At 41.9% G+C, this 26,809-nt stretch overlaps 1 protein-coding gene across 1 annotated transcript in view; it reads right to left on the bottom strand.

The window, feature by feature from the left end:
* CFAP20DC (CFAP20 domain containing) overlaps positions 1 to 26,809 on the bottom strand; it is a 286,194-nt gene that overhangs the window by 142,476 nt on the left and 116,909 nt on the right. The window contains exons 9-11 of the mRNA XM_069968793.1: positions 10,809 to 10,945; positions 9,037 to 9,217; positions 3,014 to 3,121 (exon numbers count right to left, since the gene is read on the bottom strand). Coding sequence (XP_069824894.1) covers positions 3,014 to 3,121; positions 9,037 to 9,217; positions 10,809 to 10,945 — 426 coding nt within the window. The remainder of the gene's footprint in view (positions 1 to 3,013; positions 3,122 to 9,036; positions 9,218 to 10,808; positions 10,946 to 26,809) is intronic.

Genomic DNA, 26,809 nt, shown 5'->3' with positions numbered 1-26,809 from the left:
ATACTGTAGAATGAATGGAGAGTCAGTACACAAGTGTGACCACAGGCAACTCAAGACCTCATTCTTAGGATGGCAGAGGGTCCCAGCTGTCTGTCATACACTTATCCCAATCCTATTTGATCTGTTACGTATTTGTAAATCAATTCATTTACAAAAAAATACTCATTATGTTTTACTTCTCAATAATCTGCTGTTCACTGCTTTTTCTTTGGCTCAGTCTGTTTCAACAAAGTTAGTGAAAGGAGAAGTCCCACAGAAGTAGAATAACTACAGGCAGGCTGGTGGGAGAAGGAAAATAGTAAACAACTGAACTCACTCGTCCTCGTACCTACGATGTGCTGCTCCTGGGTCCTGCTCACATCAGCCAGCTGTCATTTGCAGCTGAAAACCGGGTACATCATGTACCCAGTTTCTCCAGCTGAAATGCCACAGGCCAGCCGAGCAATCACCCGCTCAGCCAGTCAGTGACTGGAGCGGTGTCCCGGCCCAGTCACTGATTGGCTGGGCAGGCAAACACTTAGCTGAGGAAGTGACATTGCAGCTAGCGGAGCTGCAAGTCACCAGCTAATGTGAAAGGGAGCCGGTAGAGGCACATTGGAGGCATGAGGACAGGTGACTTGATTTGTTTAGTATTGGCACATGAAGGAGAGAGCCTTGGCTGTTAATATGCAATCTGTGAGCCCATTTTTTTATCCATAGGGTCTTCACAGACTTGGAAAGGTAATTCAAGACTTCCCTCTCATCTCAGCAATAGAAATTCAGTTATTGGTATAACCCCTTCCTTGCTGTACAGCTTGCTGTACACTTGCTGCTCAGCAAACACTGGCCGGGACCGCTGCAGCCAGTGCTTGGCTAAGTGGCCTATCAGCGCAGGCAGGCCGCACTGAAGCTACAGCCCGTGCCGAGACACATGCAGCGCACAGGAGATGACCGGAAGCGCTAAGAGGTGCTGTATTAACTGTTTATTCAATTAGCCGTTTCATCGGCTGATCGTTGCCTCTATTACAAAGAGAGATGATCGGCCGAATCTGCCCAATTTGTCGGTTATCGCTCCGTATAATAGGGCCCTAACTTACCAAACCTTTACCATTAATTTACCTGCTTTTATACAGGAGGATAACTATTGTGACCTAGGAAAAGAGGATATGCAAAATAGGCACCAACTCACAAAAATAGGCCTCTCAATAGCCAGCCAGCACTCTGCTCTGTACTGTTGAGGGGCAATAACAGCTGTCTACAGATACGCAGTATTTTCTTTTGGAGAGATTTTTGGTTTGGCATATATTCCTAGTCAATGTTCTATGACTCCTAGTTAGAGTCGAACATTGACTTCCCAATGTGGTGTAAGAGGGCTGTTTTGCATATCCTTTCCTCCCAGAATTCCCAGTGAAGTAGGAATGGCTTCTAAGTCTTCACACATCTTTATGAGGCTCTCTTTAAATTGAAACAGTATCCTTGTTTTGGCCAAGACCTTAACCCCATCATTAGTAGAATAGCATGTAATCCTAAGTGATTCCTGTTATAGATTTTATATCACAGCCAAGAAGCCTCAAGTTATATCTCTACCACTGCAACCCATTATTTTAGCCCTTTTCAATAACTAAATCCACATCTTTAATCCTGTGCACATGACGCATGACAGCCGTCTGCATCTATTTTAAGGAAATGAAATATTCTTCATAATGTATTTGTCGTTGGATTTTCTCTGGGAGATGCAGTGGAATGATCTTTACATGCAAAGCTCATTTTTTTCTGCAGTTTTTCAATATATCAGAGCAGAACATCAATAACAAAATATTCCAGCATGGCATGCTCATTCATCAGGATGCAGAGAGTTGAGGTGCTGTGTGGATGTATGATCACTCGCAGAAACACAATTAAGATATGGAAAGGAAAGACAAAATCCCACCTTGTCAGTAGTGCAAAAAGGCAGAAATGTTTGTATCAGAAAGAATGCTGACCATCAGAAAGGGAACATACAATGAAATACAGCTGACATGCCCTATAACCCTTGTACTATATGCTTTTTATTTCCTACATCTCTTTTGGGAAGAGAGGATATGCAAAATAGCTCTCACACCTGCACTGATGAGGGGCAAAACCCCCGAAACAGCTGTCTGCAGATGGGAAATCTTTTTTTTTGGAGAGATTGTTTGGCTTGGCATAAAATCCTCAGTCAATGTTTTAAGGCTCCGTGACTGAGCGAGACTTGACTTAAAAGGACATCTCTTTGCTCAAGAGGTGTGAGAGCTATTTTGCATATCCTTTCTTCCCAGAATTCTCAGTGGAGCAGCAATGGTTTGTAAGTCTCCACATGTCATTATGACGGGCTCTCCTTAAGGAGAGTCACTACCCCTTTGAACTACAGCTCTTTTGAAAGTTCTCTGCAGCATGTATACAGTGGTTATTATAGCCCACCAGCCTAGGCCTAGTGGCAATTCTTGGCTTGCATAGCTGCAAATATGATTATACTGGGTTTTTGTTTAACGGTAATCTGTCACTAGGTTTTTGCTGTATTAATTAAAGGCAGGAAAAACAAATGACGGGAATACTGAACAGAACGTTGTATTATTTATATCTTTCTGTTCAGCAGTGCTCCTGATATGCAGGGGAATGATCTTTGAGCTCCTTCACCTCTCTAGAGCTGGTGCTCATGAATATCTAGGACTACTGGGCACACACACATAATGGAGAGCACTAGCAAGAAGTGCTAAAGGTCTTTGATCTCTGGTTCAGCTGCACAGAACAATGTACAGTAAGTGATACATCATTCTGATCAGCTTCTTTGTCACTAGTTTGTGCTATCCTTATAGAGAGAAGCATAAATCTATTGACAGAGTATAAACCTTTGACTACAGTAAAGAAGGCCCACTGTTTTAGCATCTTATGAGAGATGCCACATAGACAGGCTAGAACCACCATATCTAGGGCAAAGTAAACCACACATGAGAAAGGATGTGAGTAGAAAAAGCAATGTGAATGCTGTATGTGTGTCCTTCAGGAGGCTACTTACCAAGCACAGGTTTTGCCTGCTCCTTCTTTGCACTGCCAGCAGTCCTCAGTCTCCTGCCTTTCTCATTAGTAAGAGGATCCGTAGGTGGATGGGGGTGGTAATCTGTTCCTAAATCATATTAACTATATTAATAACTAGATTGTTAAACATGACTGATATGTTCACATTGTACTAAGAGTTTTCACATAAGAAAATATATTTGAAAAAGAATGGCTATGACTGTGCATTGTAAGAGCAGAAACAGAATTGGAGTTACTAGCAGGGGTTATAGAGATTAGAAGAAAACACAGCTACTTCCTTGCAAAACTGCACCACCCCCATCCTCAGGTTGTGTGTGGTCCATTCACTTCAATGGAACTGAGCTTCAAAACCACACCCAAACAGAAAGAGGAGTTTGTGCTGTTTCTGGAGGAAAGCATCCATGTTTTTGGAAGCACGGGTAACCCCTTTAAAGTAGTAGTCCGGCCGTTTTGAAAAACCTGCAGCTGGCAGGGGCAGATAACAAGTACAAACTTACCTCTGCCCGTACCTGTGGTGAGTGGCGGGACCGGCCTCGGGACCCCCGCTAGAAGGCATTTTCTCCCAAATTGTGATGATGTCACGACTCAGGGAAAAATACCTGTCCTGGCTGATGCACTGGCCGCTCAGCCAATCAGTGACTAGAACGGCGTCCTACCCCAGTCAATGGCTTACTAAGCAGCCAGTCCATCAGCCAGGTTGTGATGTTTTAGAGCTGGAGATCCCATAGCCTGGCAGTTGTCCCGCAGCCAATCCTGCTGCTCACCACGGCCAAGGGAAAAGGTAAGTTAGTACATGTTATCAAATTAAGTCGAAACCTTTAATTTTTTGATGCTCGGACCCCCACTGATTGCTAGAATGAACCAGATGAGGTGCTTATCTAAGTATCTTTCTACCTTGCTTCTAACTGTAAAAGACAGGCTCTATAGACTTACTATCGGATACATCTATGGCAGCAAGCAGTGAGACAGGGAGGGAGGCACTTAGCTCAGTGTTTCCCCTGGCTTATTCTAGCTATCTGAACACTAAGACACTGACAAATCAAAAACTGGACACAGAAAACCAAGCCCCCTCCATGCCACACACCCTCTTCCCCCCCCCCCCCCCCCCCCCCCCCCCCCCCCCCGCAACCCCCTGCCCACCCATTTGGTGTATGAGTTGTACACTTGTGGTCTATGCAAAAGTGCAGGCAGGATAAATCCCCCGCAATGTATTTCCTAATTACTAAAATCATGACAATTTGTGCCTGCATTGAAGTAGTGCCGCCATACAACCAAGATATTTTACCATTTTCTATCAAAGATGTTACAAAATATCCCAGTTTCGCAGTGGCAGGTTCCACATGGGACCTTGTGTACTAAGCAGTGTGTTAAGCCTGAGGCATCCCTAGCTGCAATTGTTCATTTTACCTGAGAGGTGCCTCAGGGCTTGGCTCCACTAAGTAGGTCTGATCTGTAGTGTATCCTTTAAAGTACAGACCAGGGTACAGTGATAGCTTACTTTAACTCAATGCCTTAAGCACCAACCTTAGATGATCGCTTTGCTTGGGCATGGATAATATTAAAAAAAAAATCAACTCTTGCTATGTCTTATATTCAGTATGCTATAACTGCTTTATACCTCCTGCAGGAATGCTCTATAAATAATGCAGCTTCTGGTTAAATATACAGTAAGATTTGAAAATACTAAAATAACTGAATGGCATGAACCATAACACTAATATATCTCAAATTCCATATGTGACATGAACTAAGAGTGTCTCTCTAATGGTGCCTTTACATAGAGAGATTTATCTGACAGATTTTTGAAGCCAAAGCCAGGAATGGATTTGAGAAGAGGAGAAATCTCAGTCCTGTTCCCTGTTTATAGTCTGTTCTTGGCTTTGGCTTCAATAATCTGTCGGATAAATCTGTCTGTGTATAGGCCCCCTTACTCCAAATGCCCTGTATACAGTAGATACTTTCTTTAATGTATTCAAGCTGTAGGCCAAGCCCCATTTCATGGTGTGAATAGTGAAAAATTTTCATAGAAAAGAAGGGGAGCAGTTCTAAGACAGCAAGGTAAGAGGCTGCACTAGGAACTACACAGCTTACGTCCCATTATGATTATATTATGATCTCAGACAAGCACTGAATTTAGGTAACAAGCAATCTATAAATGCTTTACCTCATTAAGTCTCTTTATATATATTTTTAGTTGCTGGCATACTTCTTTAAATAATAAAATTCTGGCTGCCTGTACCTGCCACTAGGGGGAGCTTAGGAGCTCACTGTACACTGTTTTATTATTCAGTTTAATGTATATACAGTATAGAATTAGCCCTGACTAAAGGTGTCTAAAAGCAGCTAGAGTTTTATAATTTAGAGAATTAGAAATATTAAGTTTGAACCCTCTACAGATAAAAATAGAAATCATTAAGTTCACCTGACAACTATCAGTGGTTATTATACAAAATCACTGAAGTCAAATATATACTTAAGACTATACAGAAGAACTATCAATAACTTTTATTCATCACCTCTAAAAGAGATGACAGTAGTCAGGAGAGTAAATCCCACCTTAGCAAATCCTTAAAGAGGACCTGTCACCCCCTGTGCCGAAGTGACAGGCTCCCGACCCCCAGTTAGATCCCCTTATACGTACCTCATCCCGCCGAGTCCCGCTGCCGGAGCTGGTCCTGGGACAGAGATATCCCGGTCAGAAGCCGGCGCGCGCGCCATAGAGAATGAATGGACGCCGGCTTCTGACCGGGATATCTCCGTCCCGGGACCGGCTCTGGCAGCAGGGGGGGGGGGGGGATGACAGGTCTCCTTTAAAAGGGTTTATCCTGAATAAGAAAAAGATACTGCTACTGCTTTCTTTAAAAAACAGCGCTACTCTTGTCCTCAGTTTGTGTATGGTATTGCAGCTCAGTTCTATCAAAAAGAATACAGCTGACAACATGGATGGGTCTGTTTGGAAAGAAATCAGCAACATTTTTCTATTTACAGATAATGCTTTTATAGCTAATAGCCCTGCTTACAGCAGAGTAGCCGCCCTGGTGATTCTACTCAAAAAAACAGCTCACATCACCTAAAGATGTCCCCAATAGCTAAGGTCCCAATGACAATTCTGCCAAAAAAAAGCTGTTCCTATATTAAACCAAAGGTGGTAAAAAAATACAGAATCACAGAAAAGCTAAAAACAAAACCACCCATTGCTTATATAAAACAGATTAAACTTCAAGAGCTATCCATGCTCACATCTCCCTCTGGCAGAATCCATAGTTCATCTGGGGACACAAAACAGTTCATGCTGACCAGAAGCGAAAATCAAGCAGCATGAAAAACTACATATGAAAGTCCAAAATCACATCAAACAGCATAATGAACTCAGGGTGAAAAACTAAACTGTTGGCGTTTGTCAGAAAATTACAGTAATAACAGCTAGCAAATGGATTCATGAGGAGGGCACTAAAGACAGTTCTGCACAGGGCGCCCTCTAAATGAAGGATGGCCTTGGGTACATCCTACAGATTTCAGAATCTCTGGCAACATACAGTGGGGAAAATAAGTATTCGATACACTGCAGATTTTGTAAGTTTTTCCACCTACAAAGGATGATGAGGTGTGTAATTTTTATCATTATCATAAGTACATAACTGAGACATAATCTATAAAAAAAAAAAAAATCCGAAAAATCACCTGATCATGTTTTTTTTAAATAATTAATTAGCATTTTAATGCATTAAAGGACATGCAAAAAAAACAAAAAACAAAAAAAAAAACAGACACACACATACCATACTCACCATCCCTCCGATGACAATCACCACTTAAATCGCCCGCCACCCGCGTCCCCGTCACTTCCAGCTGCCGTCCTACGATCTCACTCACTTCCGGGTTCATGGAAGAGAAAAGGCTGCCGATGCGCCCTGATTGGCTGAGCTTGCTGGAAGCCATGTGATGCGCTCCAGTCAATGAAAAGGCTGGTGGTGTGCAAGTGCACCGGCAGCTTTTTCTCTCCCATGAACCCGGAAGTGAGGGAGATGGCAGGACGGCGGCCGGAGGTGACGCCTTTTCCTCTCCTATTCACTTCAGCAGAAGATGCCGGGGGGGTTGGCGGGGGGGGGGAGGTGTCCGAAAGTGGGGGAAGGGGGGCCAGACAGCTTATTTACACACATTACAAAGTAATATAACTTTGTAATGTGTGTTAAATAAGCTAAAAAATTTTTTACATGGGAGTTGTCCTTTAAGTGTTTGATCATCTACTCTCACAGACTTGTTTTTCTTTAAGAAGCACCCCCATACCCTGCACGTTCACATCTAGTTTTCGGCCCCACGTTGGGCTTCAAGTTGGGAATCAGTGAAAAATGGATGCTGACGTGCAGCCCGGCGTGCGGCCGACATTGACTTGAATGAGCAGGACGGAGTGATTTTGTGACTACGTTCTGCTCGTTTGCCGGATGTAAACTGCTTTTGTGCAGGACTAAAAAGCGTGGAAGACCTGTATACCTGTTTTAACTGCGTATGATATCATCTGATGAGACCAAAATAGAACTTTTATCAACTCTATTTGTGTTTGGGGGAAGAAGAAGGATGAGTACAACTTCATAAACACAGTCCCACCCGTGAAGCATAGTGGTGAAAACAAACGAGTGCACTGTGTTGAAGGGAGGATTGATGGGGCCAAGTATCACTAGATTTTGGCCAACAACCTTCCTCCCTCAGTAAGAGCATTGAAGATACTGTAGGTAGTGGCTGGGTTTTTCGGCCTGACAATGACCTGAAACACACAGCCAGGGGAACTAAGGAGTGGCTCCATAAGAAACATTTCAAGGTCATCGAGTGGCCAGTCTTAGACCTGAACCCAACAGATAATCTTTGGAGGGAGCTGAAACAATTTTGCCCAGTGACAGCCCAAAACCTGAAAGATCTGGAGAAGATCTGTATGGAGGAGTGGGAAAAAAATCCCTGCTGCAATGTGTGCAAACTTGGCAATGAACCAGTAAAAATAAAAGGGCAGATTCTCTTCAAGGCAAGCACAAATTTTTCTCCAATTCCTTTAAAACTAATGTACCATCACCGCTACAAAAAAAGTTTTTTTTGCGGTACCTGATCGGCATTGGTGTGGGGATCCCAGTGGCAATGTCCTTTTTTCAAAAAGTCACCCAGTTACTGTGCTCGGCAGGATTTTCCTCACGAGCAATGTCCCAGCTAAGAGCACTAAGGGCAGGCTCAGCGCCCCCTGGTGTGATGATAACCCCTCCCCTCGATGACGCAGCCCTGCTTAATTTTAATAAAGATGCGTCAACGAGGGGAGGTGTTATGGTCACACTTGGGGGGCACCGGGCCTGCCCCCAGTGCTCCGAGTGCGGGAACTGGGCCTTTTGAAAAACTCGGGTGACTAGTATTAACAATGTTCTATTTCCCAAACATACTGTACTGTGGATTCCAATAGATGCTATACTATGCCAACTAGATTCTATGATGGTCTTCTAATATTCTGTAGTGTAAATTTAGTAATATTTTACATGAAAATTAATCATATGTAGAGATGAAGTGTGATGGGAAAGAATCAGGAAGAAGTTCAATCCCACGAAAGGGATGGGACCAAGACCAAGGACATAAAACTTCAAAATGACAGCAGACGAGGAGGATGAAACTGTACCAGATTTCACATGCTAGTATCACAGTGAGTCATCTGGAGGATACACATACATGGTGTGAGGGTTTCCAGCCCATTTGCTGCCATAGGCTCCTTATAAATTTCATTTGACACTGATCATACTATATTAGCCTGTGGCAGTGCAACCAAACGACGTCTACAGATGTCACATACTGTAAAGTTACTGACAACCTGCATATGGCAGATGTATAATGTAGAGAAGGCAAATGATGATCAATGCTCTATGACAAATAAGATATTGTACTACATTAGATATACAGCAGTGCTTGGCGACCTATGGCTCTCCAACTGTGAACCAATGATAACGGTATCTCTACTGTTTGACATAAGTGAGTTACCTTTGGGTCGTCCCTCCTTTTTTCTTGTGTGTTGTATATTTTCTTTATTCTTTTGGTCTGAATGATAAGCAAGTGTGGGGGACAAGATCCTGGTGTCTGTCACATGCCCCAAGCTTGTCATGCTAGCCCCATGTGTCAGCTGCTGCAAAGACCTTTCATGTCTACTTGTAGACCTTGTTGACTGGATGAAACAAAAAGAAATGTGCAAATAAAGTACAAATTTCATGAAACCTATTGACAAAATATATAATAAAGCGCCCAGAATATCATCATGTACAGTATATTTGAACAATTACAATTGCTCTTCCAGACATTTTCAAGGTGCAAATAGTAATGTTTCAATCCAACTGAGATATTAATAAAAAGAAAAACAAATATCTATCACCAAGGAAAACCTCCCCCCCCCACACACACTGTATAAAGGGCATTCCGCAAGAACGGCCATTGTTTAACACTACCTAGGGATGGAATTATCATGTTACCTAATTCTGGCCGTAGGTAGCATTAAACAGTGGCCGTTCATGTGGAACGGACATTGTTTATACAAAGTGTGAATATATCCTTAAAAAGATGTCCTAAAAACAATCTAGCTGTTATAATAGCACCCAACAGAAACATAGATATCATTGACAGCAAAAGACCACTGGGTCCATCTAGTCTGCTCTTTTAGTATTTCCTTCTAATTATCTTAGGGTGGGTTCACACTACGAAATCCAGGCAGATAAGTTCCAGCAGAGTCCATCACTCGTACCTGCTCATGGTGGTGTGCATATCCATTCTATGGCCGGGCGGATTCCACCTTCCGCCGAAAGAACTGACGTGTCAATTCTTTCAGCAGACAGCGGAATCGGAACTTATCCGCACAGATTCTGTAGTGTGAAGCCACCCTTAGGATAGATATATGTTTATCCCCAGCATGTTTACATTTAGTTATTATAGATTTACCTACCACATCTGCTGAAAGTAATATTTTCTTGTGTTGTTTTTGACCTTACCTCCAACTAATCTTAGACTCTTGTTCTTGTTTTCCTTTTTTTTTCTTTTTTAAAATTTTTTTTAAAATACTCGCTTCTTAAACCTTATTTAGTCCTTAATGTATTTATTCTATTCACTTCAATGGAAAACCCACACCAAAACTGGAGACAAGAGTTGTGCTGTTTTTGAAAGATAGTGGCTATGTTTTTCAAAGCCTAGACAACCTCTTAAAAATGAATCTGTCAGATGCAATTCACATTCCAAACTGCTGACACAGTTAAAAAGCTGTTAAGTCAAAGAGACACAGGGTACCTTTCATATATCTGTTTGTGCTTCATGAACGTAGAAACATGTTTTTATTCTATAGTACAGAGAGTCAAAGAGGCCATAACAGCTCCTTACTCCCCTCTTCCATACCTCACCCTGCTTGGAACTCAGCTTTCAGGTATCAGTCAAGCAGGGAGGGGAGAGAGGAGACATTCCAATGTGCAGCGTTCCAGCTTGGGAATGTATCATTGACTCTTTGTACCAAAGAATAAAAGCATTTTTTTCTATATTCTGGAATCACAGATGGATATGAAATGTATTATGTGTCTCCTTGTCCTAACAGCTATCTAACAGTGTCAGCAGTTTGTAAATTACACCTGAGAGATTCCCTTTAAGGAGGTCTATCTTTATTATAAATCATTTAATCTGAACCCAATGAGTAAAAGGTAAAAAATATATAAGGTATAAAAAAAAACTGTGCACATATAAAATGGTTTTATTGCTTCTGCTATGCATAATTTGATTATTACCTCTCCTGGAGACCTGGCGCTAGCTTTTCTCCCAGTGGCCGGAGGAGGTCCCAAAACTTTAGATCCAAAAGCAATGTGAGATTTATCTGCCTTCCTAATGTCTCGGCAGCCACCTTGTCCCTTGTTTGCGAGCAGATCTGTCAGTATAGAAAGAGAATCTGTCATTTAGATAAATCAGACTAGACAAAACTTATTAGGGGATAAATCATACTGAAAACGACTCACACTAAAAAGATTTTTTACACAATGTTACATCTCATAATATCAATCTAATTCTGTGTATATATATATATATATATATATATATATATATATATAGAGTCACAATATATTGCTAGCATTATTATTTGTGGTAGTAATATATATATATATATATATATATATATATATATATATATATATATATATATATATATATTACTACCACAAATATTAATGCTAGCAATATATTGTGACTGGCTTTGTGACAATTATAGTACTTTGATAAAGAATATTTTACTTTAAATGTAAATGCAGACTGAAAACTAAATATAGTTTTTACTTTGTATTTACTTTGGCCTGTTTCTAAACTTTAATATGAACATAGATGTGCAGATACTTCTGTTACTAGTGCCCTACTGCAGAGCTACCTGCTTCGTTCTGGTATATGTGTGGTGTCCCATCACGGGTGCTGCTAATGGTTACACCCTTTGCAAAAGCCTGTACTTATTGTAAGTGGTTATGTAGTAGTGATAAGTTTTTGCCACTAGATGTTGCTATTATAGGTATGTGTACTCAGTTGTTGCACGGCTAAAGTATGGAAAGGGTTATTGTTTATTTATGTGTCACATGGATCTGTGAACCTATGTCAGTATCTTTTTCTTCTGTCCTATCATCTCTTACTTTACTTCTTATGCACTCCTCACCTACTCACAGCAACAAATTTTAGATATGCTGGAGACAGAAAGTCACATGGGTAGAGGAAGTGTAGAAGTCTTTTGTGTTGGACATTGTAGGGGAAGAATGCAAGCTAGAACACTCCCTACAGTGGTCTCTTTGGGACCTGGCTCTCTGCCAGGTCTCCCAGCCTTCGTATGAGGACTTTAGTCACTAGACGTTGTAGAGCTAGGACGCACCCAACAGTTTCTCATCAAGCAATTTTACTAAGCACTATGCAGTGTTAGGCTATGTTCACACAACGTATGAGACCGGCCGTTCCGTGACCTTGCCCGGGTCAGAGAACGGCCGTTCTCTGGCCGGATCATCTCCGGGTGATCTTTCCGGCCGCAGAGCTCTGATGCGGGCGCATCAGCGTGCGCCCGCATCAGACCTTACCATAGCCCACAGTGAACTGAAAGGTCTTTCTGTGGCTGGAATTCACTGAATTCCGGCCGCAGAAAACTGACATGTCAGTTTTTTCCGGCGGGGTATGGGATCCCGGCCGGAGCGTTTACGATCCCATTGCAAATAAGGCATTGTTCCACACCGCAAAACTATGGCCGTAGTTCTGCGGCGAGAACTACGGCCGTAGTTTTACGTTGTGTGAACATAGCCTTTAACCCCTCACAGGAGAGGAAACGTCAGAGATAATCTCAACCCACGCTGTGGACTAGGAGAGTCACAGTGCAGGACAGTATCCACAAAGGGAAAAAGCTAGGAACTGATCTGGATAGAGCAAAGTTGCTAGAAGCCTATGAACTCTATCTCGCAGCCCGGTTGTAAGCAGGGAACCCTCAGCATTCCGCTCATCCCAGGTAACAGGGTCTGAGGCTTGTGTCAACCCCTAGGACAGACCCCCGACACTGGTAGGGCAACAGGTGGTTCATTCCAACCAAGGTCAATGCATGGGCACAAGTGTTCTCTCAAGTATTCTTATCTCTCTACCTCATCCTCCAACATCCCGGCAGAACACATTACTACTTGGGTTGGGACTCTCACAACATCCTCCTCTCTGCTCCTCTGATTCTCCACCCGCAACCCAGTCAGCACGACTGTACTCCTCACTATACTCCTACCACAGATCTGAATCCTGTATTATCAAGTGTATTACCAAGTGTAACGTATCTTGTCAATGCACAGCTGTATGTTCTGCTGTACACAAGGACTTTCAGAGTAAAAAAGAGATTATTTATGGTAAAGAGACTCTTCGCCCTGTACCACCACAGTGTACACACATTCCTTGGGACTTTTCCCCTTTCTGTGGGTGGCAGTACTAATAGTCCGGGAGGGTCACTACACCACTCCGGCCCACCTTATTAACAACCCAAGGGAGTGCGTAGCAACCCGGCAGGACACTGTCCACAGGGTATCAACATACAACCGGTCTTTTAAACTAAAAGCAGGTGTGTCACCATACCTGTGTGCCCAACTGGCGTCACAACATAACATCACTGGGCCCGGCTGTATCTCGGCCAACCACCACTTTAGTGGTGTCACACTTTACCATCAAGCAAGTGACCCGCCGTACCTCCTCCATAGCACCACGGGGGCTCACCACATATGGCTGTACCACCTGATTATCAGTGAGACCCCTTGAATTTTACAGCGTCTTTTGTGTGCACAGGAAGTCAGTTTCTCAATGTATTCCTTTGAGAGACTCAATAGTTATCAGTATTCATAGCCATAAAGACCTGTAATCATGTTATTTGGGGGAGGAGGGTGACAAAAGGAGTCACTGACTGAAGCATCTAAGGGGTTCAACATGCAGAAATGGAACTAGTTCCAATCCTCAACGTTGCATCCGGTGCCCTGTACTATTCATGTACAGCTTTGCACCAATAACCTTTACACTGTGTCACCTATATACAGTGTATAATGGGAAGTAGGTAAAGACTAAGACACCTTTAACATATAAATTATTTTTATATGTGTTAGTGCATAGCTTCAATGTGAAAAGATGTTGCACTAAGTTTCAGACAGCAATTTCTATATAATCATTCTTTTTCAGACACCATGATATGTAGTTTGGAACCTGCTCCTAGTTTCACACTTTTCTCTGAGTTTTGTGTCTCCGAGATGATACCGCCTTTACTAGCCCTTATGTATCAGTGTGGCTTTATTCCTGTACACATTTCTTCCTCTACATCCCAAAGATTTCTTCTACCTCGTGCTGACATAAACACTAAGGGTACGTGCACACTGCGGAATGGCGACAGATGACGTATTAATTCTTTGGACGGACGACGGAATCTGCTTGTGCATAGAATGGTGTCTATGACACGGGCGGACACACTCGTGCCAGCATCAGTCCGCCGGCGGGGTGCGAACTGTGGAAACGGGTTCTCTGTCGCTATTTCGCAGTGTGCACATACCCTAATACTGAATTTATACTGTGTTTATCCTCCTCCTATGAGATCTGCCATGGCTGTTTTCCTCCAGACCTATATAAACATTGTATGATTTAAAGTACTTCTTCCACTACACACCACCATGCCTGCTTCCTTCTACACTCCCATATATTATGTCCTTTGTGATCTGCCCTCCCTACAGACTTGGATCCTTTATCTCTTCTTCATACTGTGATCTCCATGTTCAACCTCTTCAGTGCTGCTAGTTATACACAGTTACTGACTACAGAACCAACCAGGATTGATGATGTTGAAGCACAGTTATACAGTACATTAACAAGCTCAATCCTTTCATTCACTACAAAAATAAGGTGTTTTGCGAAGGTGCCTATCAGTGGCTTACCTTTCGTTCCCCTTTAAAAACAACAAATACATGGGCAGTGTTATAGTAGGGTAGGCAGCTGCTATGGGGGCCGTGCAGGAGGGGGGCCCAGGGATGCACAGGGAAGATAAGAGTCTCCTGTGTCCTTCTGCTTAACACCTTATGTACTGCAGTGTGTAAGAAATCCAGTGTTCCCTTACATGCTGCAACACAAGCAGAGATCTCCTTATCCTCTGCATATTAACCTTTTTTTGTGTTGCAGCATGTAAGAGAACACTGGGTCGCTTATGCACTGCAGTGACACTGCCCCCCCCATTTTGCATTCTGACTTCTCTACACAGGTGTAAAAGGTAAATTTAGCAGTTTTCATACCTTATTTTATATCATAAGTCATGGTACTTGTTCAAGTAAAAAGTGATCTTTTATCAACTGCAGATTGTGCTAAGTGGGCGGGGCTTTACGACAACAGCGCCACTTAGCCCGCCCACAGCACCACCGTTGGTCCTGCCTCTCTATAACTTCATAGGCACATAGGTTTTGCCTCCTCGCTGACCATTGGAACAGACTTGCCTTAAGGTCTAGGCCCCACCCCCTCTAGGTTGGCCCATACTATGGGGTCTATGTGTCGATGACGTCACTGAGGGACAGGGCCAACGGTTGCACTGTGGGCGGGGCTAAGTGGCACTGTTGCCATGAATCCCCACCCACTTAGCACAGTCTGCAGTTGATAAAAGATTACTTTTTTACTTTAAGAAGCTTTTACGTATGATATAAAATAAGTTATGAAAACTGCTAAATTTACCTATTACACCTGTGTAGAGAAGTCATGATGTAAAAGGGGGTGACAGAGTCACTTTAAATAAAGTGAACTGACGGAGTAAGCAGCCATTGGCTCTCTGGTCTGCCAGTCACTTTTGTAGCTGCAGGCAGGATTGTACCTCTGGTCACAAGGGATTTTAGTTTTTGGCCACATCAGAGTGCAGTACTTTGTGTTGTGCGTAGGTGAGTGTGGCCCTGTAGAGTTTTTTGCTATGGGGCCCCATTATTTCTAGCTACGCCTCTGTGCATGGGGGTAGAGAGAAATAGCTGCTGGCCAAACCAGCAAGGTGAAAAAACTTACACAGACAACAGATAAACAGTTTACAAATGAACAACGCAAAAAATTAGGTCTACAAGGTCTACAACCTTTAAAGAGGACCTGTCACCCCCGGTGCCGGGGTGACAGGCTCCAGACCCCCCGCTAGAGTCCCTCTTAATTACTTGATCGCGCCGGGTCCCGCTTCTTCATCCGGTCCCAAGACGGAGATATCCCTGCGGGAAGCCCCGCCGCTGACATGAGTCCGACGCTCATAGAGAATGAATGGTGACTGACTCATCTCAGTGGCGCGGGTGTCGGGCTTCCCACGGGGATATCTCCGTCCCGGGACCGGGCGGAGAAGCAGGACCCGGCGTGATCAAGTAAGTATGAGGGGCTCTAGTGGGGGGTTGGGAGCCTGTCACCCCAGCAGCAGGGGTGACAGGTCCTCTTTAAGTGTTAGGTTTTGTATTCCTACAAAGAAGAAAATGAGTTCATGGAAATTTACTATAAAAGTTGAAATAGTAAAAAAAAAAAAATAAATAGAAAAACAGCGCATTCGGCTTTGCATACTAATGTGCAATGTTCCAGCAGTGATCACTAACAAGAGAAAGTTATAACCTGGTTCTTTATCTAAATCCTCACCTTTCTATATGCAGTAGCTATATGAACTAATTGTATGTTCCTCTATAAACTAGAACAAGACGTCTTTTAAGCAAATAATCAAGTGGAATATTATTTATATATTGTAGGACAAGGAGTATTTCCAGATGTGAGAATAGACATTTCTACAATCATCCTCAATTGTTGTAGTTTCTTCTTTGTTGCACAGTGCACACACAAGGGTTATAGTTCACATAGAAAGTCTCACCGGCACTACAGGTCACAGGCTGCTCCCTCGGTCAGTATATGGATACTCCTACCGCGGTGATTTAGGTGGTGCTCAGTTCATAAAGTAGTCCATTTGCAGAATTAAAAACATCAAAACAGAAAACCTTTAGAGAAATACGCTGTAGTCGTTCCTGTGGTTGAGACCGAGACTGCCCAATGCTTCCGTCTCAATTATAATGCGAGCCTCCGCTTGCAAAAGTATTTTGTGAGTATTCACATTACCATCTGGTTTAATTTTTTTCAAACCTGCAAATTTTAACACATTTTTATCTGAGTTATGAAAATCTTTCATATGGGTAATTAATCTATGACAACCCTTACCCGTGGAGAATGAACGCATGTGTTCCTTAACCCGTATTTGTAATTTTCTAATTGTCTTTCCGATATAATAAAAATTACAGGGACAAAATAAAACATATACCACATTTTTTGTTTGGCAAGTTATCAAATCAGTTATCATGAATTCCTTTCCCCCCACCCTTATACAGGCCGCATCTATCATCTGGTCACAGATATTACAATTCCTACATTTATGGTTACCTTGCTGTATCGCTTCATCTAAACAGGTACCTATAGAGTTTTTTTCCGGAAAATCAATTCATCTCCATCCGTTCTAACTGCTTTTTCAAATGCACCTGTGATCACTTCTTCGGGATAGCACCTTTCCCTCAATCTCTCGATTAATTCTTGGGATTGTGATAAGAAATCATTATAATTACTATTTATCCTACGAAGGCGAATAAAGTGACCATAGGGGACTGAATTTCTGACATAATGGTGGTGAAAACTCTCATAGTGTAACAGGGAATTAGTTTCTGTTTTTTTTTCCTGTAACCTTTAGTATGAATTTCATTATTTTTAATATATACTGTAACATCTAAGAAATTGATTGATTTACCACCATATTCCGCAGTAAACTGCATATTCAAGGGGTTCTTATTCAAATATTCAGTGAATTCCAAAAATTGTTCTTTAGAACCCTCCCACACTATCAGTGTATCATCTAAGAATCTGCCCCAGTACTTAATGTGTTTAATAAATGGGTTAGTAATGGAGTATACATATTCTTTTTCCCATAGGGCTAGAAATAGATTAGATAAAGTTGGAGCTACAGGAGTCCCCATAGCTACTCCTGTACATTGTGCAAACCATTTATTATTAAACATAAAAGCATTATTCTTCAAAATAAATTCAATGGCTTCACAAATAAAATCAGCACAATCTCTATCCTTATCTGTACGGGCCATAATTTTCCTCATTGCGACAATGACATCCTCATGTCTGATACGGGAGTACAAATTGACCACATCAATGGATGCTAAAGTTACATTCTCATTAATATGGAGAGATTTTAACTCTTGAAGTGGCATCTTAGTGTCCCGTAAATAAGGTGGGACACTAGATAAAAGGGAAAAGAACAAAAAGCATATGCACAAATAGGTAGCACATCACAAAAATACTTTATTATAATATAGACACAAATACAAAAATAAACACTAAATTGATAAAGCAGGAGTATAGCAAAAAGGGAGACAAACCCCAAAACCACTCTGCATAAAAACAATTAAAAAGTCCACATAAGTCCGGCCGGTATACCAGCAAGGACTATCCCTGAGGAAGCCGCTGGGCGGCGGAACGCGTGGGGTAACTCTTTCCCACCTGACCCGTCTCTCATATGTTTCTAGGACTGACATGGTGACTGTTTTTTATTGTCCTACCTCATATGTATATCATTGTGATGTTGCTATAGGGTACATGTTATAGGGACTCTGCTCAGGCAGTTGGCTATATTTTGACATTGTTTGTACAGTCCTGGGTCAGGGTAGTTGAATAGTCCTTGCTGGTATACCGGCCGGACTTATGTGGACTTTTTAATTGTTTTTATGCAGAGTGGTTTTGGGGTTTGTCTCCCTTTTTGCTATACTCCTGCTTTATCAATTTAGTGTTTATTTTTGTATTTGTGTCTATATTATAATAAAGTATTTTTGTGATGTGCTACCTATTTGTGCATATGCTTTTTGTTCTTTTTGGTTTTGTGTCATTTATATGCATTGGTTTAGCACTCCCTTAATCATAGCGGTGCCCACTGGTTTTATATATATACACTAGATAAAAGGGGACGCAAAAACTAGTCTTTGAATTGGGATAAGTATTCCGATACTGATCCCCCCTGCCCGCCACAATGGGGCGTCCAGGGGGGTCCACTAAGGTCTTATGGACCTTTGTTAAAAAATATATAAATATAAAAAGGTATCAACTTCTCAGCATCCTTTTTACGAATAGTACCCCTCTCCACAGCTCCCCTTAGCATAGTTCTTAATTTATTTTTATATCCCTCTGTGGGATCACCTGCTAGTGGTCTGTATGTCTCTCGATCTGCCAATTGGCGCATGGATTCTTTCAGGTAATATTCTTTAGACATTACCACTATATTCCCCCCCCATGTCGGCCGGCCCTTGTAGGTCCCGCAATCTTAGAGATGAACTGGTACAAGGTGTAATAAAAGAAAAAAACTCTATAGGTACCTGGTTAGATGAGGCGATACCGCAAGGTAACCATAAATGTAGGAATTGTAATATCTGTGACCAGATGATAGATGCGGCCTGTATAAGGAATTCATGATAACTGATTTGATAACTTGCCAAACAAAAAATGTGGTATATGTTTTATTTTGTCCCTGTCATTTTTATTATATCGGACAGTATTATTATATTGGGCAGTCTCGGTCTCAACGACAGGATCGACTGCAGCGTATTTCTCTAAAGGTTTTCTGTTTTGATGTTTTTAATTCTGCAAATGTATGTGATTATGTGTATATGTAAAGGAGAGAACGCCCCACTACCCATGTTGCCTTGAGAAAGCGCTTGACAGCAGGAAATGTACGTAGGCTGGGAGTGAGTTCCTCCGTGATGTTTATGTCCTATACTGTCTACATGCAATAAAGGTGAAGATTTTAGGTGAAGTGCCGTTCCTGGACTTTTCTTTACTTTGTTATTACACACAATGGTTAACATGAGAAAAAAGAAAAGCAAAAACAACAAAATAACACATTATTGCAGTATATAACTCCCTTTTTTTCAATATGAATATTATTCAAGGGTCTGGTATACTTAAAAAATATGTGTATAATAGAACCGTTCACAATAGAGGCCCTAATGCAATGCTAAAAAAAAAACATGGCAGACTGATGGCAGTCTGTAGATGGTAAAAGATTGATCCTTCTAGTCAGTTGCAAAATTGGGGGGGGGGGGGGGTCGATTTGTAAATTACTTTCAGTACTTATCAGCTATGGAGAGAGAGATAGGAGAGAGATAGATTGATAGATAGATAGATAGATAGATAGACAGACAGACAGACAGATAGATAGATAGATAGATAGATAGATAGAGAAGATATCTAGCAGCTTATCACATATCTTGGATTGTACATACATGGATGATTACAACCAGTTGACCCCTTTTAATGTCTTAAAACTTCTTACTTCTACCGCTATTATTTGTAGGCAAAGATAATCTGGTTAAAAGGGTTCTCCGGAATAAATAATAAAAAAATTTCTTCCAAAAACAGTTTTACCCCTGCCCTTAGGTTGTGCGGTATTACAACTTGGCTTAATTCACTTCAGTGGAACTGAGTAGCAATAAAACACCCAAACTGAGGACAAAAGTACTGTTTCTGAAAGAAGGCAGCTATAATCTTTGATAAGCCCTTTAATTTTTTTTTGTGGTTTTATATGTGAAGCCTTTGTGTATGTAGAAGCCTTTTAAACTGCCCTTTATCCTTATTCAGTAATGTAGAAGAATATATGGCCCAACTCGGCCGATCATTATCGCTCAATGTAATAGAGACAATGATCAGTCAATAAAACGATCATCAGCTGATCATTTCTTTAGGCCCAGACCTAAAATCATCAGCCGATACATGCAATAGCGATGTGGGGCCGGAGGCTGACGATTCAACAAACAGTTTACGTCACCTCTCCACGCTCCTGGTCTTCTCCTGTGCTCTGCTTCCTCCCTGGTCCCGCGCATTGCAGCTTCAGAGCGGCCCATCAAAGCCGAGTGTCCTTGAGGTTCGCCAGTAATCTCTAGTAATTACTAAGATTTGTGCTTTATTTGAGAATTATAATCATCTAGATCCCTGCGCCTCTGTAAATGGAGAAGTGGAGAATAAACTTGTTTTGCTTGAATTGCATTGATCTATGGTTGTCTTTTGTTATAATGAAACCATATGAGGGAGTGATGGCAACCCCATCTTTAGGCCTTGTGTACACTGCATAAGAGACCGGCGTGACCCGGCCGGTCTCTGAAAAGATTATCCCGACCGGTACTGCAGTACAGGCCGGATGATCTTTCTAGACGCAGAGTTCTGATGAGGGCGCATCCGTGTGCGCCTGCATCAGAACTCCCCACAGCACACTATGGAGCAAGCGGCCGGAGCCGCTAAATGACTGGATAGCGGCTGCAGAAAACTGACATGTCAGTTGTTTGCGGCACCGCTAGGGATCACGGCCGGAGCGCATACTATGGGGGACATGTATCATCCTGCGGTCCAGGGGTTTCGGCTGAAATTGCCGATTTGCGCAATATTTTATTCGCAAATGGCCGATTTGCGAATAAAATATTCGCAAATCGGCACTTTCCGATGGGTACGCCGGGGGGCGGAGAGGGGGTGTGAAGGGGGCGGAACGGAGGGAGCAGACTCGGAGTCCACGCGATTCACCATCCGTTCCGCAAAAAGATACGCCGAAACCGACTCCAGTCCTCAGCTGGCGTAGGTTTTCGGCGGTGCGCACCAGAGCGCACGGGATTTATGTAGAGGCAGTCCGCCTCTACATAAATCCCCGTAGCGCCGAAGATGTGGGGACATTTATAAGTCCGGCGTAAAAAACGCCGGACTTAATAAATGTCCCCCTGTGTGTATACTCTCCGGCTGGGATCCCACAGGCAGCAAAGGAACGTATATTTTAATAATAATTTTACGAAAATATACATTATGTGAACATAGCCTTAGATATATTAATGTGGCTTCTGAATGGCTCTTTGCATGTAGTTCCTGTAGGAGAAGTAGACAGCAGTGTGTTATAGAAACACTATGGGGCTGATTTACTAACATGTTCCTGGCAGCAAATTATCAGGTTTAAATACAAAGAGTGTGTGACCCAATTTTTCCAAAACCTGTAATTTTTGTCCAAAAACCTGCAAAATGAGCGTGTTGTTGGTGTGTCATGGGTGTCCTTTAAAGGGAACCTGTCACCCCCCCGTGTCGGGGTGACAGGCTCCCGCCCCCTGTTAGAGTCCCCATACTCACCTAATCCCGCCGGGTCCCGCTTCTGGATCCGGTCGGGTGATGAAGATCTCAGCCGCTGCAGCCCGGCGCACGCGCTGAGAGATGAGTCCAACGCTCATAGAGAATGACGGAGCGCTGGACTCTGCTGTCATTCTCTATGGGTGTTGGACTCATCTCTCAGCGCGCGCGCCGGGCTGCAGCGGCTGAGATCTTCATCACCCGACCGGATCCAGAAGCGGGACCCGGCGGGATTAGGTGAGTATAGGGGGCTCTAACAGGGGGTCGGGAGCCTGTCACCCCGGCACGGGGGGTGACAGGTTCCCTTTAAAACCCGCCACAGCCGACAGATTTACTAAGTTTTTTTATGTTTCAGTTCAAATTTTCATTCAAAATTCCACTTAATTCTCATGATTTTATAAAATTTTGAAGACAAGGCTCACACTTTTGACAACACAAGGTAATGTGAGTTGTGTTTTTAGACTAATGCTCCGAGGAATCGTGCTATAATTTTAACACACATTAATCATGTCTTACTCACTTGACATCCCAATTATTTTAATATGTTTTTAATTCCCCCGACTAGATGGAAAAGAACACATTCTATCAAGTAATAGATCAGTTTCTGGGTAAATATTTTACTTCAAAATGTAGTTCTTATTATCTGGAAAATGTATATGAAAGATTTTTTTTTTTTTGCCATAATATTAAAACCATTTGTGTTTTATAGAGAGCAGTAATTCCTGTAATTTTAAGAGGAATCCTGGCTCCTTTACAGTGCATAGAGATCTGCATAGTGTTGTTATGCATTGCCACTAAAATAAGCAGTTTGGTTTGAACAAACTCTGCATAATGTAGTGAATATTACAAACTCTGTAATATATCTTATCATACAAAATTGCTTCCTTCTCTTGTTATCAAGAATTTCTTCTTTCCCCTTCTCCCTGCTAAACTGCCATCCAAAATCAGCTTGTTATATAGCTAGTTCATAATTAATATATTTTCTGCATACATCCTGTAGGTCAGATTCCTTTTCAACTGCAAGCAAATTGTGCTTTACTTTACTATACAGCAGTTTTCCAATTCTGTCGGAATCCTCTACAACAAAGTTAACTAGAGTACATAGCGAAAACATCCCTCTTAGCAAGATTAAGCTGTATGCACTACCAGCAATTACCAACTACCCATCATCAAGTGTCTTAAAAAATACAGACCTACCTGGGCAGTGTCTGGGATCCTTCCTAGGCCATTTCTTTAACCCCTTTAAGGCTGAGCCCATTGATGCCCTGAGTTAAATTAATGCAATTGTAAGAGCGCTGTTATTTTTCCACCTACAGGGCTGGTTGGGGTGTCATTTTTTGTGCCATGATCTCTAGTTTTTATTAATATCATATAAGTGTAAAAGAAAAATTTTATTAAAAATGTAATATTTTTTTATATATTTTTTGATATATAATTTTAAAAAATCAGCAATCCTGGTGTTTTTTTTCCCCCATTAACGTTGTTTACCATACGGGAACAATAAAGTTATATTTTAATAGATCGGACAATTCCACACGCTACAATATATAATATGTTTATTTATTTTACATATTTAGATTTTTGTAATGGGCAAGGGGGTATTTTAAACTCTTATTTGGGGTGGTTTATAAGTTTTTTTTTAATACTTTTATTTTTTTAAATTACACTTTTTTTTACAGGAAAACATGCAATCACTAGATTGCATGTAGTGAGCTATGCTATGCCATAGCATTGCATAGATCAGTATTATTGGTTATCTGTGCATAAAGTCTGCCTGAGAGCAGACTTTATGCATAGATGGCCAATCCGACAGGATGGAGGTAAGTTACTTACCTCCGCCCGTCGATACAAGCGGTCCTGTCACTGCTTACCTTAAAAGCCATGATCGCTGTGCATCGCATCGTTCAAGGGGTTAAGGGCAGTAAGGAAAACTCCAGGAAAGAGATAGTAACTGCAGCACACATGGTACACTTTTATTTTATAAGCAGATCATTATATAACTCTAACTATATTAGCTGCCTAGTATATTAAAAAAAATAATTCTTTATGATGTAATTCTGCCTCAGTAAAGCAAATTACTACCCAAAAGAATAAAACAGCAGCCCTATCCCCAGGAATGTACGATAGCTACTGATGTGAAGCTTAGCATAACTACTGCTCTCATGATAACAAACATATTAGAGCATGATTGGAGTTGTAGTTCAATAACTCTAGCCTGTGATACACTGATTTACATATAAATATTACTCAGTGGTGCATTTTCTTGTGCTTCCTGACTACTACACACACCTGACACTGCCACACTAGCCATGCCAGAAGGACAATCGTGTTACAAGGACAATCGTGTTTGGCCTCTTTTTGAAAAGTGAAAAGACCAAAAATCATGAGGAGGGAGCATGGACAGCAGTTTGAGAAAAAGGGAGACACCTAGTGGCCACATGTTTAAAGTAAAGTTTTTTTTTACATGAATAGACCGGAGCTGGCACGGGGATGTCGGTGCTGTGGTCCCTATTTTGAACCGTGGCCCGTTTGTCCACACCACGCCCGTTTATTTCCAAGCACCAGCGAGAAGCACTATGGGCTGGCCCTGTATGACGATCTCCCTCTGTGACATGGCTCCATTGATTCTAATGGAGCCGCGTAACAGTGGGGAGGGGTTTAGTCTCAACTGGGGGCGGCGGGCCTACCCTCAGTGCTTCATGCCAGGCCGATGCTTGGGAATAAACCGACACCGTGCGCAGTGACCGGGCCGCAGAGAAAAAGAGAATAGTGTAGATGGACACATAGATGGATTTGAGTTTTAAAGTATATATTTCTTACATTTCTCATAATAAGGAAAGTAGATTAGAATGTGTCCTGGAAACAAATGAACTTAATTAGGAACATTAAATCCTTTAGTGAAAACTTTAGAAACAAATCTCTGTGACACACATACAGTTATACAATTGTTAAGCATTGTCAAATCAATTTCTCATAGTTGAATAATAAAATATCATCTAAATATGCCAATTATTAATAACCCACCTACAAGGCATAAATCTGACACCTTTTCCTTTCAGCAAGCGACATACAGTACTAATAAATGCTAGATTAAAAAAGTCACGTTAAGTGTTTCATTAACATTTAGAGAAGCGTTGGTACTTAAGTTTAACGTGTTCCTCCTGTTTTATAGAGCTCTGAAGAAAGAAGGAGGAGGTAAAATATGAGAATTATTCTACATATTTAATTAGGTTATTATGCTCTACATCTTTATCTCAAAGAACTGATCCACACTTTCCTCACTCTGTTGGCAGAATTGACCTCTATAAGAATCTGTATGACAGCATGTAAAGCAGCACCCTTAAGGGCCTTCATAACGCATGTTACCACTAGCAATTTTAACTGTATACTTGTTGCTACAATGCACATGCAGTTGAAAGCTGTGACAAAGCAAAGAATCATTGGCTCTTTACCACACCACTTACTTATGTATGCCACAGGCCACTTTAGACCTGCACCCTTCAAGCAACTGCATCCAGGTGTAGACAACAGGCAATGGAGGAGGCAGGAGCATTCTTTTATAGGAATTGTATACGGTATACCATCTTGTGTACACGCTATGTAACCACCCTCCGGCGGCCACTGTATGTGGGTTACTCTCTGGCAGGCACTGACTAATTTGGCAATTGTTGGCAGGCACAGTATGTGGGTGCTCTTGGACAGGCACCATGTACTGTATGTAAGCACTGGCAACAAGCATTGTGTATGTAGGCACAGTCTAGATGCCACTATCTATATAGGCATTCTCTTGCATACACTGTGTATAAAAAACTTTTTAGTAAAAATAATAAGAAGGCACTGTGAGTGATTTTGATGATATATGACTGGGGATGGAGAAATTGCCTTATATACTGTCCTTAGAGGATAACTCTGGACTGGGATGATTTTGGCAGAGTGCTGGGGAGGGGGATTATGAAAGTAGTAACATGCTCTCACCTCCCCCGCTCCAGTGTTGGTGCCGGTATCCTGCAGCTCCAGTCCCCTGGTCCTGGATGCTTCTGGGTCTGAATAGGGACCTGGGACATGACGTGTTAGGTCCACTTAGCCAATCAGTGGGCGAGGAGCGACCCTGCTATGGCCGCCGACAGGGTGAGCAGGCGTGGCACATTACATCCCAGGTCCCCACTCTGACCCAAAAGTGGCCTGGACTGGGCGACCAGAACTGCAGGATACCAGCACCAGCGCTGGAGTGGGGGAGTGAAGAGCATGTTATTTTATTCATAATCCCCAGCATTCATAATGTTATTTTATTTATAATCCCCAGCACTCCAAAAATCACCCGAGCCCCGGAGTTCTCCTTTAAGATAGCATAGGTCTTTGTTCTATCTCTCCCTAGCTACGGATCCCCAGTGCTGGACAGAAAAAAATAAATACATATATATATATATATATATATATATATATATATATACACACACACATATATATATATATATATATATATATATACACACTGTGTATATATATATATATATATATATATATATATACATACAGGTATATACAGTGCTGACCAAAAGTTTGGACACACCTTCCCATTCAAAGAGTTTTCTGTATTTTTATGACTATGAAAATTGTAGATTGTAGCGGCATGCTATTCCATCCGGTTTGCGCTTAGTTGGATCATCATTTATTTTTTAACAGGACAGTGACCCCAAAAACACCTCCAGGCTGTGTCAGGGTTATGTGACCAAGAAGAAGAATGATGGGGTGGTACGCCAGATCACCTGGCCTCCACAGTCACCAGACCTGAACCCAATCAAAATGGTTTGGGGTGAGCTGGGCCGCATAGTGAAGGCAAAAGGGCCAACAAGTGCTAAGCATCTCTGGGAACTCCTTCAAGACTGTTGGAAGACCATTTCAGGTCTACATCAAAACCAATTCATCAAGAGAATGCCAAGGGTGGGCAAAGGGGTAATCAAAGCAAAAGGCGGCTACTTTGAAGAACCTAGAATATGGTATACTGTATTTTCAGTTGTTTCACACTTCTTTGTAAAGTATATACAGTAATTCCACATGTGCTAATTCATAGTTGATGGCTTTA

Source organism: Dendropsophus ebraccatus, chromosome 4 (assembly GCF_027789765.1).
Source record: "Dendropsophus ebraccatus isolate aDenEbr1 chromosome 4, aDenEbr1.pat, whole genome shotgun sequence".
Taxonomy (NCBI): Eukaryota; Metazoa; Chordata; class Amphibia; order Anura; family Hylidae; genus Dendropsophus; species Dendropsophus ebraccatus.
The sequence above is the reverse complement of the archived record's forward strand: the minus strand, read 5'-3'. Positions and strand labels throughout refer to the sequence as shown.